This window comes from Apium graveolens, chromosome 7 (genome assembly GCF_009905375.1).
Source record: "Apium graveolens cultivar Ventura chromosome 7, ASM990537v1, whole genome shotgun sequence".
NCBI classification, from domain to species: Eukaryota; Viridiplantae; Streptophyta; class Magnoliopsida; order Apiales; family Apiaceae; genus Apium; species Apium graveolens.
Genome location: NC_133653.1, coordinates 256065902 through 256078264, shown reverse-complemented (window position 1 = coordinate 256078264; position 12363 = coordinate 256065902). Strand labels below are relative to the sequence as shown.

At 35.9% G+C, this 12363-nt stretch overlaps 1 protein-coding gene across 1 annotated transcript; it reads left to right on the top strand.

Moving 5' to 3' along the window:
• The first annotated feature begins 5261 nt into the window (after positions 1-5261).
• LOC141674704 (cyclin-D4-1-like) lies at positions 5262-5751 on the top strand. Its single transcript, XM_074481407.1, has 2 exons — positions 5262-5339; positions 5434-5751. Exons 1-2 carry the CDS (start codon positions 5262-5264, stop codon positions 5749-5751), a joined length of 396 nt encoding a protein of 131 aa, XP_074337508.1.
• The last annotated feature ends 6612 nt before the right edge of the window (positions 5752-12363 follow it).

Below are 12363 nucleotides of genomic sequence, written 5' to 3'. Positions count from 1 at the left end.
GAATATTTACACTCCCCTAGTTTTATCAACGAATATGAGAATAATAGTTATTAAAATGCATAGATTTGATTCTATAATATAGTTGTTTTCACTTAATTTATTGTATGTGTTCATAAATGTAGAAGTAGATTTAATTAAAAAAATGGAAATTGTTACTTAATGTCTGCAATTAAAAATATTGTAGCAGACCAAGCTAGTTGAACATAGATCTATATCCACAAAGAATGCATTGATCTCAATTCTAATGTAGGATTCAATTCACACCTATGTAAAATTAATTTTATAAAAATTGCCAAATTCAGGGAAGTTAATATTTTTAGTTAGTTTTCTCCGACATCATAGTATTGAAACATTCTAAGATAAGTCGTTAGTAACATTTATCAATTTTTGTTTGAGCCATGAAAGTTTTTGATTTGGTATGAAAAGATAATCTACACAATTTTCTTATATAAAAAATCCAAATTATATGAATTCATTTAGCATGTAAGTGGGATAATAAGAAATGTATGTACCAGGCGCATAAAAAAAGCATGTACTAGTATTGTTTAGACATAGATATCAATGCAATTTTCCATATATTCAATTATATTTTGTCCATCAGCTAGGAAAAATAGCCATAAATTTGAAGGCAAGCCTCCCATATTTTGAAGAGGATTCTACCCTGTGTTCAATCAGTTTTTGTGTGCGAGTGAACTTCATTTTAGAAAAACACATAAGCTCAAATTACCTCTTAAAGTCAGTTTTATGTTGTACTACTGAGATAAAGAATGTGGACGCACACATATATCGCAGAAAAAGCAGTCAAACACCACATTATTAAGCTGTTCGGCATTAGGAAAAAGTAGTCTCAAATCTCCATCAATATTGTATACTACTACCTAGTAACTGTTGGACCAAGACAAGACGGCCCAAAGAAATCATAGTTAGAATAATTATGTAAAGCCCAAGAAGGCCCAATTTGTAAGATAAAGCTCATTTGGGACTTGATATAAATAAAGGACAACAACCTCATTAACAGAGGTTGGCAAATTAAGCAAAGAGATCATCTCCTAAAATTATAGTCTAATAATAATAATATTGTTGGCACATCATTTGGCGCTAGAAGGAACTTTGCTTTAACAGATCCAGCCAGAAAATGATTGTAGAAGAGATTGATCCGGGAACAGCCGGACCAACACAAGTGAAAGAATTGACGGCAGAACCTGCCGCCGATGCCTCGGCCTTCGATGGCTGTGAGCTTCCGAAGCAGTCGGCATTAAAGTCAAATGTTTGTTTCCTCCACCTGAAAGCCTTCTTGAGGATCAACCGGAGAGCTGGAAAAATACACATCAAAAAGACAAAAAGAGAAAATCCGTGTCAGATCAGCGTTTTAGAATACAAACCTCCAGAGGCAAAAAAGTTGTTTCAAGCGACATGCGACTGCATTGAGAAAAGAAAGAAAAGCTAAGAGTTCAAAACCAAGAAAATCTGGAAGAACCAGAAGAACCATGTGATTCAGATGAAGAGCTAGAGCTACTAGAGCGTGAGACTCGGAGGCTGCAGGCTAAACTCGAGCGAAAACGCGAAATTCACCGTCTTAGGCGAGAGCTCCAACAAACAACGATACAGAGCAAGGAGCAAGATGAAGAATTTTATGATGATGACGATGATGCAGAGTATGAATACGAGCCATCGGTAGAGTCGATCTACTCACAACCTCGTGAGCGTCGACAGCGGACAGTGTCATCCGCCGAGGTTTCACGCCAAACTGAGTCCACGGAGTCTATATCACATGAAGAATTTGCTAAAATGCAAGAAGAAATCGCTCAAATGCGTAATATCATGAGGAATCAATCGGGATTCGAAACTGTCTCTGAAAGCCCCTTATCCCTCCTCCTCGAGAAAGCACGTATCGACAGATCATTAAAAACCCCATCCCTCGATCACTTTGACGGATCCTCAGACCCGTTGGCATTTCTCAACACATTCGACGGACAAATGGCTTTCTTTGGCCACTCCGAAATCGCCCGTTGTCAGTTTTTCTCTACATGCCTTCAAGGCACAGCACTCCGATGGTATAGCAATCTGCCACCTCGATCCATTGATTCATGGGCAACTTTAAAAAGCAAATTCCAAGCCCGGTTCTCCAGTAATTACAAAGGCATTAAGGTCACAGCATCTTTGATGACAATGCATCAGCGCTCAGGTGAGAGCCTTCGTAGCTTTTTAACCCGATTTAGGGAAGAGATCGCCGAGATTCCAGATTTAATTGAGCAAATGGCCGTCAACTTCTTAACGGCAGGCATCGATAAGTCACGACATGGATTACTCCTAGAAGAAATTTTTGAAAAAAGGCCAAAAACTCTCCAAGCAGCATTCCAAATTATTGAACATCGTATGATGCTACAAGAAGCAGTAAGTTGCATTCAGTCACCACGATGCTCTTCAAGGCATGAACGCCGTTGTAGTTATAGCCCGCGATCCCCCGTGCGAGAAAGACGCTGTGAGCGTCGTCGATCACCTCCACCGCGTATGGATGATCGATTTCCGAGGGACAGAAGGGAAAGGGACTGGCAGCCCCACACTCGACCAGAAAAAGAATTCACTAAATTGAACACAGAGAAAATAATAATTCTGGCAGTTCTAAAAACAGAACCGGATTACAGACCACCGAGGCCCATGAAAGTCGGGAGACCCCCCAGTTTCAGATATTGTGAGTATCATGAAGATACCGGTCACACCACAGAACAATGCTTTCAACTTAGCAACCTCATAGAAGGAAAGATACGTCGAGGACAGTTGGTACATTACGTACAACAATAGGACAATCTTAGACATCACCATCGAGATCAAGACGATCGGGTCATCGACGTCATATTCGGGGGAGCAGCTTCTGGAGGATTCTCTCACAACTCCAGGAAAGCAAACGCTCGAGAAGTCTTCAATGTCAATCCTCCGACAGTTAAACGCCCTCGCGCGAGCCCGACCCCAGTCATTTCCTTCTCCGATGATGATTATCATCCGGGTCTCATCGAGGGTCATCAAGATGCTCTTGTCATCACAACCTGAGTAGGAAATAATACTGTGAAAAAGATGCTCGTCGACAACGGAAAATCTGTCGATGTCCTCTACCACCACGCCTTTTCGCGAATGGACATCGGGGATCGACGGCTCGAGAACTCTCGAACGCCGTTGTACGGATTTACTGGAAATGAGGTCCATGTGGTAGGAACCATTGATATGCCAGTTCTCTTTGGCTCACCACCTTGTCAGGTTTGGAAAGTCGTTAAGTTTCATGTGATCAGTGCTTCTTCCAGCTTTAATGCCATTTTGGGTCGCACTACTATCACAGCCCTAAAGGCAATAACTTCAATCTCCCATTTGAAGATGAAATTTCCCACGGACTTCGGGGTCGGAGAAATGATTGGAGATCAAACGACCGCGAGACAACGTTACCTGACAACAGTTTCCCCAAGGAAAAAGGGGGAAGAAGATCTAAAAGTCAACCAGGTACTCGAGATTGACCCCCACAACTCAATTGAATCTACAAACCAGAATTCATGTTTCCCTGCAGAAGAAACAGAAGAGATCGAAGTGGTCGTTGGAAACCCATCAAAGACAACCAAGGTGGGAAGAGGACTCCCTGAACATTTGAAACGAGATATCATTGCCCTTGTTAGAGAATTCGCTGATATTTTTGCCTGGGACTCGAATGATATGCCAGGAATCCCCGAGGTTGTCGCACGTCACTCTCTCCACATCAACAAAAACGTCGTTCCAATATGACAGAAGCGTCGAATATTCTCCGATAAAAAAAGGGCAGCTATCGAGCAAGAAATTGACCGACTCCTCGAAGCTAAATTCATCGAGCCCGTTCAGTTCCCCACATGGATCTCCAATGTCATTTTAGTCAAGAAGCACAATGGAATGCCCTTTAACAGTTCATCTTCATTCATAAAATCAAAAGATCCACATTGCTCTAAATCGGGAATCTCCAAATTATTCAAATTCCAGAAGGATTCATGATCACCCTCCTCGAGGGGCCGTTTACCAGGGTCTCGACCAGAAGCAGTACGGATAGACGACGAACTAGATTGATCCATTAAATTATTGTAATCGAACAAACTAAATCAAGAGAAGCAAGATGTAATTTAGAAAGTGGAAGATGACTTACAGGTGGTTACTGCAGATGCCGAGAATTTGAGATGAAATAGGAAATAATCCGGCCAGCCGCCTCCCTTCCTTTTAACTGAATCAGAAGCCGAACAGTCCTGAGGTTCCAATGTCCAATCAATAGTCCCCAGAAAATAAAAACTAAAATATTTATACGTTTCAAAAAAAAGAGAAAGAAGAAGAAGAAAAGAAATAAAGTTCAAATATAACAATATACACAACACATGCGCTCCTATCTCAATACCCTTGTCTTTTTATTTTTATTTTTTATTTCACTAACATTTAATCATCCCACTGTTTTATTTTGTTTTATTTTCTTTTTATCGTGTTTTCCTCATTTCACTAATTCTCAGGTCCCGAAATAAAAGCGCAAATCTAAAGATAGTTGCTTGAACCAGGAGGGGGACAAATGTTGGACCAAGACAAGACGGCTCAAAGGAATCATAGTTAGAATAATTATGTAAAGCCCAAGAAGGCCCAATTTGTAAGATAAAGCCCATATGGGACTTGATATAAATAAAGGACAACAACCTCATTAACAGAGGTTGGCAAATTAAGCAAAGAGATCATCTCCTAATCTAATAATAATAATATTGTTGGCACATCAGTAACAACGGCCAATTTTCACAAGAGCAAAGTACCCGGAGAGGCTTGACAGGCATGGTGCTTGTAGGTAGTTACAACTGAACTTATTGAAGAAGATATGAGTTTAAATTCCCTTTCGACTATATGGATTGGAGACAAATTATAAGAACCAACTATGTCTTGGTTATCATTTTATAGTTATCATTTTGATATCAGATGCTACGTATACTTTATAAAAGGAAAATTGAATTCTTGAGAAAAAACAAATTCTGCATATAATCTCTAGGATGCATCCAAGTTATATAAAATTGGCCAAATTCTATGAAAAGACACATAATGCGCATTTCTTTTTCAACCTCTCCAAATTTGCTAATAACCCAAAACCCCGTCAAAACATAATGCGCATTTCTCTACTATAAACCTTCCCACATCCATTCTTTGTTTCTCATTTCAGTCCTTTCATTATTTTATAAACCATCTTTTATCATCATTTATTCATTTACATACAAGTATTAATTATAGAAATGGATCTTAGTCTTGATTATGACGTATCAAGTGTGTTGTGTGACGAAGAAAATGAAAGTATTTATTTTGATGATGATGTTGTTTAAGAGTATCAACGTACTTTACGACATTGGTAGTAATCAAAATTTTAAGGTCGAAGTAGTCTTTATGATTGGTTTATTACCATTACAGAGTGATGAATGTGTAGATTCAATGTTTGCGAAAGGATGTGTGCATTTGGCTGCTCATGATTATTTACAAAGATTGCGAAACAGGGATTTGGATTTGAAGGCTAGACAAGAGGCTGTTAATTTGATTAAAAAGGCTCGTTCACATTTCAGTTTTGGACCTATTTGTGTATATTTATCGGTTAACTACTTAGACAGATTCCTCTCTCCCTATGAGTCATCGACCGGCAAAGAAAGGATAATGCAATTGTTGGTTGTCGCTTGTTCATCTCTCCCAGCCAAAGTGGAGGAGATTGAAGTGGCACTATCCTTAAATTTATAGGATGAATGCAGTCAATCACCCCATTCTCGTTTATCGATCATTTTATTGCGAAAATGATGGTTCAGGATTTTCTTCAAGATTTGTCATCTCGTTCTTCCTCTTTTCCATGAGCCACCAGTCATAAGCACTTCCTTGCAATTGATACACAACTAAAGGTCACCTTCTGCTGCTCATTGCTCCCAAGAAGTCCGAAGGCCTTTTCCATCTCCTGGATCCACATCTCAACAATAGCCGGGTCTGTAGCTCCATCAAAAGTTGGCGGGTTCAAACGCTTGAACTGAGAGACGATGTTAGGCTTCGGTTGCTGATTCACAAGTACAGCTAGAGTTTCAGCCAGCTGGTCAAAGACGTTTCCTTCTTCACCATTGTTGCCCTGATTGCCATTGTTGTTCTGATTCTCGTTGTTGTTCTGATTTTCATTATTGTTCTGGTTATTACCGTCCTCCCCGTCCATCTTTTCTAAAACCCACAAAAAAAAATTCTAAACTTATAGTCAATAATCAAAAAGCACAAAAGTCAAACATATCAAATAATAACACAAATAAATATCTAAATCAAATATAATTTCTTAAGACCTATACGATAGTCTACAGGATCGCATCCTAGGGAATGTACTAGTCTCATACCTAATACACTCCGAAGAACAACCTGCTCTTGATACCAACTGTAACAGCCCGCCTTCTCGGACTATTAATTCTAATTAAAAACTTAATAAAATACAATTTTATTTGATAAAATATCCACTAAAGTCAAGCAGCGGTCAAACTTATTAAATCAAAATCATAAAATCGGAGACGCAGCTCCACAAATCTGATAAATAATTGTCTAACAGATAACTCAAATTTATTCGATAAATACGAGAAGTCTTTTCCAATAAATTGCATCTAAATCAAATAGCATCAAAATCCACGTAGTTCACAACTTTAGCTTCCAAAGCCCAAACCTGAAATATATTAAAACAATGAGCTGCAAAGCCCAGCAAGTAACCATCGTTTAACGGCTCCAAAATATCTTTTTCAATAAGTTCAAAAATTCTGAATTTCTAAATCGATCAAATAATCTTTTACAGAACAAAAATATTTTATTCCCACAGTTCTAAATTACGGTCACACTATGCCAGCGACACGGCTTTATAATTCGATGGAGGCTAGTTTACGCTCTCGTTAAGACAAACTCAACAAGGCATTTATATGTTCCGGAACGTGCGCAAAACTAGTTCTATATTCTATGTATCACACTAACCAGTGATCAGGTTCTATAATTCGATGCGCAATCTAAAACTGGGGGAATTCTATAAAAATAATCTTTTCTAAATTCTATTTTCGATATCACGATGTTCAGAAATCATATAATCAAAATATTTCAAAAACAGAACAATTTAATAATTTAATTGAGCAACGAAAAGTTACCTCGAAGTCGACACCTAAAGTCCGAAAGTAATAACACGAATAAATCCTAAAATTTAATAAGCAGAAAATAATTAATTGTTTATTCTATATAAAATAAACTCTATACAACCCAAGTAACCATCCATGCAGATCACAGAAAGACTAGACATATCTCGAAATCAAAATCAAATTACATGCATCATATATCCAACAAAGATAATTTAATAATATTAAATTAAATTAACCAGTCACGACTCTGCACAAACAAATATTAAAAACAAAGATAAATGGGCCTTAAAAGCCCATCTCATGCAAACTGGTCTGAATTCAAGTACACTCTCCCTGTGATTACCTCTGCTTTCAATTACAGCATGCATATTAATTAAATCAATTATACAAAATACTAACATGTCATATATTTACTTTATCTATCGATTTCTAATAAATAATTAATCAACTAATATGAAGCGTGCGCGCATTTATATAACTTAAACAAAAAAAATCAACTAAATTTAACCTCCGACCAAAACATAATCTATTATATCACGATCTTGTTTCTAAAAAAAAATCTTTTTTTATAAATAATTAACAAATGTAACACAAAAAAAATAATAACTTCAATTTTACTAATTTATTAATATAAATATGACTTACCAGGAAGCACACATTAATCCTTGCAACAAAGATCATGACAGGAACAAGTTCATTCTTATAACCCACAATTAATCACAATCCCCCTTTTAAGATTTCACATGCAAGGCTAGCTAAAGAGGTTAATAATCATTTATTTATACATGCATAATCAGATTGGTTGGCAGGCACACAATCTAAACAAAAAAATTGGATGTGCACACATATAGATATAAACAATATAACTCATATTCATTGGCATGGCACATACATATTAAAACTAACATGAAAAAGCATGCACAACAAAGCTATCAAACAGCGGACTAAATCGTACCTCCCTGCAACGCGACGAGCCCATGTACGAGTCATATTATTGTCTAAAGGGGTCTTTATATAGATACACAAAACCCTAATTCTAATTAGGATATAATATAATCTCTCCAAATAAATTCCTAAAATAAAATATTTGACACACACAATTACCTAAACTAAAAAGATTTTGATTTTCTAAATTATTCTTACACTAATTTCCACAAATAACAAATCTTTTCCCAACTAAATAACTTACACAAAAAGTTTTCGAGATATTCTAATTTAAAATATTTATCTAAACGAATTAATATCATAATATCTAATAAATAAATTAAATATAAAATTACGGATTTTACATTCTTCCCTCCTTAAAAGAATTTGGTCCCCAAATTCACATAAAAAATAAATAAATTGAATTGAATAAGTCACCAAAGAAAAGATAGCATACCTTAATTGCGATAGTTGTCATTTCCCGTGAGTTGAAACACACGTCATTTTTCCATCTTGTTATCTGCTTCCTTTCTTGGTGGTGGATTATGAGGACATTGAGCAATTTTGTGTCCGACTTCCCCGCAATAAAAACACGCGCCTTTGTTCCAACGACATTCTGTATGTGCGCGGTTCCCTCCACACCTGGTGCAATTTTCTTGATTTCCTTGACCACTACCTTGATCATACACGTGTTGTTTCTTGAATGGTCCCCCTTGAAATGATTGACCACCAGCTTGAGTGAATCGTCTCTTATTCCAGCTTCCTGTTGCCTTTTCAGATTCTGACAACCCTCTCTCGATCACTAAAGCCTTGTTGAGCACAACCTCATATGTCTGAAGTTCAAACGACGCCACTGAATTCCTGATGTCACTTCGAAGTCCCTCTTCCAATCTTCGTGCTCGGCTGCTCTCATCTGCTACTAAGGTTGACGCATACTTCGCAAGTTTTGCAAATTCTGCTTCGTATTCAATGACGTTTCTTCCACCTTGCTGAAGACGAATGAAGTCTCTCTCCTTCTGCAGACGAACTATTCTCGGAAATTACTTGTCCTCCAAAGCCTTCTTGAACTTTGCCCAAGTGTACGGTTCAGGATTTTCTTCAAGATTTGTCGTCTCGTTCTTCCTCTTTTCCATGAGCCACCAGTCATAAGCACTTCCTTGCAATTGATACACAGCTAAGGTCACCTTCTGCTGCTCATTGCTCCCAAGAAGTCCGAAGGCCTTTTCCATCTCTTGGATCCAAATCTCAACAATAGCCGGGTCTATAGCTCCATCAAAAGTTGGCGGGTTCAAACGCTTGAACTGAGAGACGATGTTAGGCTTCGGTTGCTGATTCACAAGTACAGCTAGAGTTTCAGCCAGCTGGTCAAAGACGTTTCCTTCTTCACCATTGTTGCCCTGATTGCCATTGTTGTTCTGATTCTCGTTGTTGTTCTGATTTTCATTATTATTCTGGTTATTACCGTCCTCCCCGTCCATCTTTTCTAAAACCCACAAAAAAAAATTCTAAAGTTATAGTCAATAATCAAAAAGCACAAAAGTCAAACATATCAAATAATAACACAAATAAATATCTAAATCAAATATAATTTCTTAAGACCTATACGATAGTCTACAGGATCGCATCCTAGGGAATGTACTGGTCCCATACCTAATACACTCCGAAGAACAGCCTGCTCTTGATACCAACTGTAACAGCCCGCCTTCTCGGACTATTAATTCTAATTAAAAACTTAATAAAATACAATTTTATTTGATAAAATATCCACTAAAGTCAAGCAGCGGTCAAACTTATTAAATCAAAATCATAAAATCGGAGACGCAGCTCCATAAATCTGATAAATAATTGTCTAACAGATAACTCAAATTTATTCGATAAATACGAGAAGTCTTTTCCAATAAATTGCATCTAAATCAAATAGCATCAAAATCCACGTAGTTCACAACTTTAGCTTCCAAAGCCCAAACCTGAAATATATTAAAACAATGAGCTGCAAAGCCCAGCAAGTAACCATCGTTTAACGGCTCCAAAATATCTTTTTCAATAAGTTCAAAAATTCTGAATTTCTAAATCGATCAAATAATCTTTTACAGAACAAAAATATTTTATTCCCACAGTTCTAAATTACGGTCACACTATGCCAGCGACACGGCTTTATAATTCGATGGAGGCTAGTTTACGCTCTCGTTAAGACAAACTCAACAAGACATCTATGTGTTCCGGAACGTGCGCAAAACTAGTTTTATATTCTATGTATCACACTAACCAGTGACCAGGTTCTATAATTCGATGCGCAATCTAAAACTGGGGGAATTCTATAAAAATAATCTTTTCTAAATTCTATTTTCGATATCACGATGTTCAGAAATCATATAATCAAAATATTTCAAAAACAAAATAATTTAATAATTTAAGTGAGCAACGAAAAGTCACTTACCTCGAAGTCGACACCTAAAGTCCGAAAGTAATAACACGAATAAATCCTAAAATTTAATAGAAAATAATTAATTGTTTATTCTATATAAAATAAACTCTATACAGCCCAAGTAACCATCCATGCAGATCACATGCAGATCACAGAAAGACTAGACATATCTCGAAATTAAAATCAAATTACATGCATCATATATCCAACAAGGATAATTTAATAATATTAAATTAAATTAACCAGTCACGACTCTGCACAAACAAATATTAAAAACAAAGATAAATGGGCCTTAAAAGCCCATCTCATGCAAACTGGTCCGAATTCAAGTACACTCTCCATGTGATTACGTCAGCATGCATATTAATTAAATCAATTATACAAAATACTAACATGTCATATATTTACTTTATTTATCGATTTCTAATAAATAATTAATCAACTAATATGAAGCATGCACGCATTTATATAACTTAAACAAAAAAAATCAACTAAATTTAACCTCCGACCAAAACATAATCTATTATATCACGATCTTGTTTCTAATAAAAAAAATTCTTTTTTTTATAAATAATTAACAAATGTAACACAAAAAAAATAATAACTTGATTTTACTAATTTATTAATATAAATATGACTTACCAGGCACACATTAATCCTTGCAACAAAGATCATGACAGGAACAAGTTCATTCTTATAACCCACAATTAATCACAATCCCCCTTTTAAGATTTCACATGCAAGGCTAGCTAAAGAGGTTAATAATCATTTATTTATACATGCATAATCAGGTTGGTTGGCAGGCACACAATCTAAAAAAAAAATTGGATGTGCACGCATATAGATATAAACAATATAACTCATATTCATTGGCATGGCACATAAATATTAAAACTAACATGAAAAAGCATGCACAACAAAACTATCAAACAGACGTACCTCCCTGCAACCCGACGAGTCCCTGAGTCATATTATTGTCTAAAGGGGTCTTTATATAGATACACAAAACCCTAATTCTAATTAGGATATAATATAATCTCTCCAAATAAATTTCTAAAATAAAATATTTGACAAACACAATTACCTAAACTAAAAAAATTTTGATTTTCTAAATTATTCTTACACTAATTTCCACAAATAACAAATCTTTTCCCAACTCAATAACTTACACAAAAAGTTTTCGGGATATTCTAATGAATTAATATCATAATATCTAATAAATAAATTAAATATAAAATTACGGATTTTACAGATATCATATTGGATCAAGATTGCCAATTTTGAGATCAACACAGCTTTTATTAAGCATGATCAAAGGGAGTTTCAAGAAAGTGATGATTGACTGGAGGACATGCCATTGCCAAATGAACTCTAGAAGTTGTATCATTCTCTTAGCATGAAAGTTGCAACAGTCATTAGACCTTATATATTAGCTAATATTTGGTAAGAAGAGTTCACAAGAGCAAATAAAGTAGATAGAAATATATATTTTTTAAAAGTAATAAGAAATTTACATTTGATTTTAAAGTACAAAATGTGCTAGGCTAGTACGCTTAATGTATTTCTGTTAAAGTGATGAAGAATTGAAATTTTGTAGTGATGAAGTGATAAAAAATTACACATATGAATCAGCAAAGAAAAACGAGTTGATTTTCACGTGAACGAAGAAAGAATCGAAACTGCAACTGAAATGACAGATACCAACAAAAATGGTGAGCGGCAACAAAGTTCAGAACTGCAGGGATCTACTAGTAGGAAAAAAAAATCTCAGCATCTAGTGCTCACTTGCATCGGCATGTTGCAGAAAGTAGAATTCAACAAGCATAGAGTAAAAACTAAACTGAAATAAATAGTAGTGCTGACAAG

What these genes read in the sequence shown, in the direction of transcription:
- LOC141674704 (XM_074481407.1), top strand. Translation starts at nt 5,262, where the DNA reads ATGGATCTTAGTCTTGATTATGACGTATCAAGTGTGTTGTGTGACGAA. An exon ending in GTATTTATTTTGATGATGAT is followed by an intron (nt 5,340 to 5,433) that starts GTTGTTTAAGAG and finishes TTACCATTACAG; the next exon opens with AGTGATGAATGTGTAGATTC.